Below are 9,116 nucleotides of genomic sequence, written 5' to 3'. Positions count from 1 at the left end.
ACTGAGTTTGTTTATTTAATACCCATGAACAGAGAAGAAGTTGTTTAAAGAAATAATGCACTTTCACTATATGATCTTCTGCCATATCTTAAGATAAAATATCATGAAAATGCTCGGCAGAATTAAAGGGAATCGCTTATAGATGGTGAAGCCTTAAAAATAGGAGACTGGGCTATGAAGGTTCTTCTCCTAAAGTATCGTAATTGCCAAACAGATTGGTTTGCAAAAAGAGGCATTAGTTGGCACATCACTGACTTTCCTGTAAAGAAAGCAGGAAACAGATATATCAATCCGTGTCCACATAATAGATGGCCATTTTCCACAGGACTCGACAGTTACTGCATCTTTTTTGGTAGATTCTGTCCGAAATGTGCAAGATATATCCAAAATCAATTTTTGGACAGACAATGCAGGGTACTATAATTGCTACCTAACCTTTGCCTTTCTTTCAGCTTGGACGTCGTCTTCACTCCTTCAATTTTGCGGAAACTCAGCGAAGCTCAGGATGGTAAAGGCGTGTGTGACAAGAAGGTATTTCATCTGAAATCTCCCATTAAGCGTTACATTAATGAGGGGCATGATGTTACTTGTGCTATAGATATGAAAAATGTGATTTTTGGTTAATTCATCTGGACAGAAAAAAATGCTTCTGGTGTTTGTCTAGCATAAAAAATTTAAATGCTCAATAGCCACATTTGATAGCAGTACTACAACGTTTTAGGCAATCGATTCACAGCAGCACGGATGATACAAATTAATGGTTGTAAGTCCTGTTGTAGTAATGGCTGGAGAGAAGCCTATCAAAAGTATCCCATCCATCTCAAAATTTATGTTTGGTGCTTCTGGCCTCACAGTCTGGAGAGCATATGAAGGTGAGACAGGTATTTTACCTAAGCTCAAAGGTTCAAAACCAGAACTACATCTGTAAAATTCAGTTCACTCAGGTGTGTGTGTATTCAGAGGGCATTAATTTCTTTATTTCATTCCAATTATTTTTTTTTCTACAGGGAATCTGTTTCTATGGGGCTCAATCGTTCTAGGAAAAGTTACAACAACCCCATTAGAATATTGGTGGGGTACCAGCAGATGTTATGGAATAAGATTCAGATTCTGATAATGTATGAGAGAATATAGATAAATATTTACAATGAAGCCGTTTTAAAGTACTGGTATATGTGAAAATTTAATACAAGTTTCCTAGTACATTGTAAGTGTGCATAAATTGATAAGTGCAAAATATCATAAATATAAACATACATACGCTCTGCGGGCGCCCTATGGTGATCAGGCTGTCCGTCCGAGATCTCTTATCCGGAGCATATCTTCTCTCTCCTTGGCCCAATCTGGCTCATACTTCACTCACAGAGTGTCTTTGGGTAAAGGGTGTGCAGTGACCTTGAACCATGTTTCTTGGCCTAAGTTGAAGGTCATAACAGAATTATATGAAAAATCCTTGTCCGGAGCATATCTTCTCTCCTCTTGGTCCAATGTGGCTTATACTTCACTCACAGAGTGCCACCGGTCAATAGATGTGCAGTGACCTTGAACGAAGTTTCTAGGTCAAGGGCCAAAAATAGCCTCTCTGTTTAAATTCTTGTCCGGAGCATACTTTCTCTCTCCTTGGCGCTCGCTTCGTGATCGGGAGGTCGTGAGTTTGAATCTCGGCCGCGACTGACCTACGTCAATAAAAAATGGGTAGCAACTGTTCCTTCGCCATGCTCTCGTCACTTTTAAGTGAAAGTTGCGGGTCCTTCGGATGAGACCTTAAAACCGAGGCCCCGTGTCACGGTAGGCGTTGGCACGATAAAGATCTCTCACTGCTCAATGGCCCTGAATGCCGAGTAAAGGTCAAAATTTGAAGCCCTTCACCGGTATATGGTGACGTCTCTATACTAGTGAAATATCCGCGAACGGGACGTAAAACAACATATAATCAATCAATCGATCTCTCTCCTTGGCCCAATCTGGCTCATACTTCAGCCACAGAGTGTAAAGGGTGTGCAGTGACCTTGAACCATGTTTTTAAGTCTAAGGTTAAGGTCATAGCAGAATTATATGAAAAATCCTTGTGCGGAGCATATCTTCTTTCCCCTTGGTCCAATGTGGCTTATACTTCCTTTACAGAGTGCCACTGGTCAATGGATGTGGAATGACCTTGATCAAAGTTTCTAGGTCAATGTCAGAAATAGCATCTCTGTTTAAAATCTTTGTTCTGTGCATAATTTCTTTACCTTAAGTCCAGTCAGCCTCAAACTTTACCAATAGACTTAGGGTACGGAACATTTGTGATCATCCTTCCATATTTCGATAGAGGATATGCAATAATTTTCATAGAAGATATGCAAAATTCGTGTTGGCCCTTTGAGATTACCACCATCTCATTGATATCTAGTTTTGACTGTAAAGGTGAGGAAAACAAAAACAAGGTTTACAGAAGACCAAAATCCAGGGAGGAAGGAAGAGGATCAGGGATAATCACCAAAAGGTGGCAGAGGATATGAGGAAGGAGAAAATGGATGGAGAAATCGTTTTAGTAAGTCTGTGTAATTACAAGCCAACATACCTCATACCTCAAGGCTTGTGATTAAGAAGAAGAAAATTGATAAAAATGATATGGTTGCAAACGGAAGTAAATAAGAAATTATTTGAGTTGAAAAATGAAATCTGTAAAAATCTTTCACAACATTGATATCTACAATTATTGAAACGTACGGAGACAGGAAGTTATTTTACAAATATCAACTGTTTTACTGAAATGTATGATATAAATTATGATATTTATCTTCTACAGGTTATATTTAATTAGCTGTCCTAAAATCTAACAATAATCTGACATGTTGCATACAAAAAAGCATTTTTAAAAAGATTCTTGTTCCATTTGAAATCTCATCATAAAATCTTTTCCAACCTTGATAACATATTCTAGATAACATATCATACTTTTTTTCTGAAACTGTTGTTGGCCTTTAATTACTGTTTAACTGTCAATTTACTTTAGATTGAATGTTAAAGACATGGCCGTAGGAACCGGGGGGGGGGGGGGTGCCCCCTCAACTGTCAACTGAAAAATGTTTGGCTGTGCCCCCCCAAACTGAAATTGCTTCCTACGGGCCTGAAAGATGCAAACAATTAAAAGTATATTACACAATCAAGGTATGTTTGAGTTGTCAGAAAATCAAAATTATTGATGTGGGTCTTCTCATTTGCAAACAACAAATTTTTGACAAAGCTAGACTAAAATTTTATCTCAGTATAATAGTTCTATTAAATGCTTTTTTCCCTTCAACTCACAGTTTTCAGTTTCCTATTTATGGTAAACACATACTTCCGAAACATATAATTGGACCGCTCTCTGACAAAACCGGGCTTAATGACATAAGCGTTGACGTCGAGAAAAACCTGTTTATTGTGACGTCAAATTTTCGCGTCTAAAACGCACATGTTCATTTTTCTTTTTATGTACTTTAATTCCGTTGTTCAGTTCCGCTATTTTCAGTGAAAATATATAAATGAATACGTATGCCGGTCGTCATTTCGTATGCCAAATTTGTTTCTTTAGCATTTTAAATAATTTTAAGATACCTTCGAGGGATATTCTGATAATGACTTAATGTATCACTTTACTTACTGTTACACGTAATACCTATAGATACATCGCGGAGAATTGAAGGTACGATTGATTGCGATTGATATTCGAATTAATTTAATAAACCCATAGGTTATATTTTCTGGGGTAATGAATAATAAACCATTTTCAGAAAGAAACAAACAAATAGTGTCTCAAAATTTTCTATATACGAAAACGCGCCTATGCGAATGCAAAAATTATGATCCACCAAGATACAGACTGAAACGCCATCTACAATTACGTTACTTAAATAGCGAGTGAAGGGCTACTGGAAGAATGAAGAATGGACGATGAAATATCAGTAAGTATTAAATGTTTCTAATTAGAAAGTTTGTATTCATTTTAAAAGAGTTTGATTAGGCCTATATTAATTTCTTAACTGATATGTTCATATAACATAGATCTTATCCACTATTGTCTAAGCAGGGTCAGGCAGCGTATGTAGGTCGGTCGATCAAAATTCATATTATTTTCTGATATTTTTAATCTCTGAAACTGTAGTCCATATTAAGTATGGCATGTCAAACGTTGCAATATTCGATCTTTTGCATTTGCATTGTATAATTTTCCATTTGCATTGTACAATTTTTATTTGTATTGTATAATTTTCTATTTGTATTGTATAATTTTTCATTTGTATTGTGTAATTTTTATTTGTATTCTATAATTTTCTATTTGTATTGTATAATTTTCATTTGTATTGTATAATTTTTATTTGTATTGTATAATTATCCATTTGCATTGTATAATTTCTTATTTGTATTGTAAAATTTCTTATTTGTATGCGATAATTTTTCATTTGTATTGTATCCGCGGACTGTTTATTTGTTTCGTTACGAAGGATTTCATTGGTCAAGTTTCAGCCTGTATCGGGTTGAAGATGTTCCGGATGCTCAAAGCAAACTGGGCTCATATGTATTTGCTTGCTTGATTGATTGATTATTGTTTAACGCCGAGTCGGCAATATTTCAGCCATATTTCGGCGGCATATGTATCTGCGTGCATGTTAGACGGTCATTGGATTCTAAAAAGGGAGCGCTGGTAGATGGCAAATAAATAATCTGTCCTTAGGAATGCTGACTGAGAAAATAAATAAATTGACCTTGAGTGGTGGTAACTACCCCCACCCCCAAAAAACTGAGTTTTCGGGTTTGGGCGGATTTTCTTCTTTTTGTTTTTCTCCTTGTCTCTGGTCATATTGGAAATAAATATTCTCTCCTGCGAGAGAATGAAAATAAATAATCGGATTCGACACCCCCCCCCCCCCAGAATCAAATGGTCGTCCTTTAGCATGCACCGCAAATAGAGGAGCCGAGTTTGTGTTTGTAGAGAGTGCGCGATCGGAATTGTGGGAAGGGTACCAGACTAAGTTTGTGATGGGCACCTGAGACCTTTATACAGACTAAATTTTATGACCAATGACATCCTTCGTAACGAAATAAATAAACAATCCTTGGATACAATACAAATGAAAAATTATCGCATACAAATAAAAAATTATACAATACAAATAAGAAATTATACAATGCAAATGGAAAATATAGAATACAAATGAAAAATTATACAATACAAATGATTTTTTTACAACACAAATGGAAAATATAGAATACAAATAAACATTATACAATCCAAATGGAAAATTATAAAATCCAAATGGAAAATTATAAAATACAAATAAAAATTATACAATACAAATTGAAAATTATACAATACAAATGAAAAATTATACAATACAAATAAAAATTATACAATACAAATGGAAAGTTATACAATACAAATGGAAAAGATCGAATATTGCAACGTTTGACATGCCATAATTAAGTTAATCGGTTTTTGTATTGGTAAAAATTTATATCGACACTGAAAATATCCACTGATATACTTTAAAAAGCAGTTTTGCACTCGATTCAACAGACGCGCGGCGTCGCTTCTAGTACAAGATTTATAAATAAAATTTTTGATTATTTCTATAAAAAGAACATGAAATCTAATACATATCAAAGAGCTTACATGTTATCTAATGTGTTATTTCAACACAAAATGATATGCGGCAATGACTAATGAGAGACTCAGAGAGAGAGAGAGAGAGAGAAAGGATACTGGGGGTACACAGATGTATATTGTTTTCATTATGATAGTTTGTGTTGTTATTGAAAATATGTAGCCTACATTTTATACATGCGCATGCACATACTATTTAAGTTAATTTTACACTCAGGCCTATCGAGAGATCCAATCTTAAATTGCATCGTAAGAAAAAAATCATCCTACGTGTTGTACTTTGCAACAGGCCCGTAAAGGGGGGGGGGGGTATTTAAACTTATACAATAGAAAACAAACCATATTTACTGTTGTACCCCTCAATAATTTTGCCAGCATATACAATGTACTTCACAATAGAAAACAAAGCTGGGTTACGGTGTTGCCCCCTCATAAGTAAAATACGATTCTTATATTTTTTTTGGGGGGGGGGGGGGGGGCTCATAATTTTCTGTTTGCACCCAAACCCCAAACGGAAGCTGCTTTCCACGGGCCTCAATATGTCACATAGGGTCTTACTATTGTATTTTGTTCCATGTTATACCCAAGGTTTTTAATGTGTGCAGCAAGTAGATATATGCATGATGTTTATTTATTGTGAAAGTAATAAACATATTAAACGACATTGAAATAGTACTGGTTTATTGACAGGAGTTTGACAGTCTCTACGCTGAGCACTTCGGTCGTACACCATGCACTTCTCCAGTGGCATCACAAGAACTAAGTCTTTCTGACACCGAGAAAGGGGATAAGAGACCCGCTAACATTAATGACAGAGCTAGAGAATATCTTGACAGCCTAAACAGCGAGGAAGAGGGATGTACATATACATGTGATGAAGCGGGTTGCTTTGTATTGACAGATGATGAAGCCATTTGCAGAATAAGAGATTTACAACGAAAAACATGTGGCTGCAAACACAACTGCATAAATAAATTTCAAGAATCTCAAATTCTTTCACATGTGTTTGATGTTCGGGAAATGCAAAAAGATGAGAAGGAATTGTACATAAATGGGTCTCTTGTTAATTGTGACAATGATAAAACTAAAAGAGGAAGAAAACGAGAAAGATCAAGAAATGAGTTTATTTTTGCTGGAAAGAAAGTTTGCAGCTCCTCGAGGGAGAGATTGCATACCTCCCATATATATCCCTTCTGATGTGACGAAAAAATATGTTCATAGTAAGTATGTTTCTAGCTGTGATGTAGGAGAACACCCAATGCGTTGTGTCAAGTATTCTACCTTTTGCGGGATATGGAACCATTGTTTGCCTCATATCAAAATTGCAAAGCCACGGGATGATGTGTGCGCTACCTGTAAAAAGTTCAGAAAACTAATTATAGATTCAGTATCGGAAGAAGAAAAAAATAGATTCAACGACCATAATGCAGGAACATATAGCCCATGCCCAAGAGGAGAGCGCTCTTTATAACAATTGTATCAAAGAAGCGCTTGAGAACGGTTCTCGACATTTTACATTTGATTTCAGTCAGAATGTAAACATACCTCATCATGCTCGTCAAATGGGACCGCTATATTTCCTGAGTCTTCCCAAAATTCAAATATTCGGTTTTCGAATAGACGACATCCCAAAGCAATTAAATTTTTTAATTGATGAACATGAAACGATAGATTGTGATGGTACGAATACACATGGACCAGATTCCGTTATTTCAATGATCGACTGGTCATTTTCTCAGTACGGAACGGGTGACAGAAAAATCACAATTCATGCCGATAATTGCTCAGGTCAAAATAAAAACCAGTTTGTCATCGGATATCTTATGTGGCGTATTATGACAGGACAGCAAGATGAAATAACGTATATGATGCAAGTTCCAGGACATACGCGTTGTATCATTGATGGCGGATTTGCTCTAATCAAGAAACTTTACAGACGAAGTGACTGCGATTCTATTGATCAGCTTGAAAGAATCGTAGAGCAGTCCTCAGTTGCAAACTCGACTGTCCGGTATCCCGCATGGCAGTGGCGAGAAAGGAAGGCTTTTCTATCCGAGTATTTTAAACCTCTCAAGGGAATACGCAAGTACCACCATTTTTGCTTTCAAAGTACAGAGCCTGGTACTGTAACGGTAAAGGAATCGGTTTCATCAGAAGAAATGAAAATCAACATATTAAAAGACAGAAACTGTGTGTTTAACCAGGATAGACCAGCTATTATACAACCCACCGGTCTTTCTGATGCTCGCAAGCAGTACTTGTTCACGAAAGTAAGACTATTTGTACGACCGGCTCAACAAGATATGACCGGCCGACCGCCTGAATAACGTACACATAATGACAAAAAGAAATTCTATTTTTGAACGAAATTTACTGTTTCTTTGTTATCTTAATTATTTCTATATAATGAAAAATTATTCTGTTTTATCATCAAATTTACGTATGCAATATTTACGTCATTTTGTAAAAATGAAACGTCGCCAGATTTTATTGCTATTATTACAACATGTTATGTTCAAGCAGGCATATCTTCAAAACTATTGCAAATAAAATGCTCAAATTTTCACTCTGTGTCCTAAATTTGTTGTAGATTTAAAATATACAAAAAAGTCAATTTTGAAAATTTTGTCATTAAGACCCCTTTTCACAGAGAACGGTCTACATATTATGTACCCAACTGTATATCGCTCAATTTCACTGCTCATTTCACGGAACCATGTAACGGTATGGTCCTACTCTCCAGTTCTCTGATTCCACATCACAAGATATTGTAAACCAAATATTAATTGTTCTTGTATTTTACCATGTACATTGTACACTGTTATTATATTCTCTTGTTATCCCAGTTGTATTTTTGTTTGGTGTGAGCTGTGGAGCTCAAAATTTATACAGAACTGACCGTCAACAGACTGGGTCATATTATATTCTAAATATTCATCTACTTTCCGTACCAGGTCAAAAGGACATGCTTTTGTTTCAGGTTTGGGAATATAATGCGACTTTTACCGGATATAAAATTTAGAAACTGCTTATTAACAAAAGATAAAACATTCTGTATGACTGAAACAAATTATTAAAGCTGAATTATGTTAAAACTTATTCGTAAATATTCATTGGAAAGCTTTTACAAACTTCAAAACTAATAAATTCTACAGTAACGTTTGATATGAGACGTAAAATTACAGTTTAGTTATATTTACCAGCTTATTCATGCTGGTGTGCTATGTTGCAATATAGTGACTGAAAACGTTACTTTAGGGTTTGACTCCGAAGGAAAGGGGGTATACTGTTTTACCCCAGTGTGTCTGTCTGTGTGTGTGTCTAGCTGTCTGTCCGTCCGTAACAATTTTTTCGTCACAGTTTTCTAAGCAACTACTCATCGCAGAGGCTTGAAATTTTAGCACTCTTTGTTGAGGCATGCCATATGGTGGAATTAATTTATGTACGAATTTGATGTCAACTTCATGTTTAGCCGTGCGTCTGTCCG

General features: G+C 35.8%; 1 protein-coding gene across 1 annotated transcript; it reads left to right on the top strand.

Annotated features, from left to right (window-relative positions):
- Window positions 1-7,053: 7,053 nt before the first annotated feature.
- Window positions 7,054-7,956, top strand: LOC133180166 (uncharacterized). The gene has a single exon (XM_061314735.1). It carries the CDS (start codon window positions 7,054-7,056, stop codon window positions 7,954-7,956), a length of 903 nt encoding a protein of 300 aa, XP_061170719.1.
- Window positions 7,957-9,116: the final 1,160 nt, after the last annotated feature.

Source organism: Saccostrea echinata, unplaced genomic scaffold, assembly GCF_033153115.1.
Source record: "Saccostrea echinata isolate AGI-Se365-2 ecotype Australia unplaced genomic scaffold, CSIRO_AGI_Sech_v1 ptg000006l, whole genome shotgun sequence".
Lineage (NCBI taxonomy): Eukaryota > Metazoa > Mollusca > Bivalvia > Ostreida > Ostreidae > Saccostrea > Saccostrea echinata.
The sequence above is the reverse complement of the archived record's forward strand: the minus strand, read 5'-3'. Positions and strand labels throughout refer to the sequence as shown.

Bases quoted from the DNA above. Each gene is read 5' to 3' on its own strand.
- LOC133180166 (XM_061314735.1), top strand. From the start codon at position 7,054: ATGCAGGAACATATAGCCCATGCCCAAGAGGAGAGCGCTCTTTATAAC.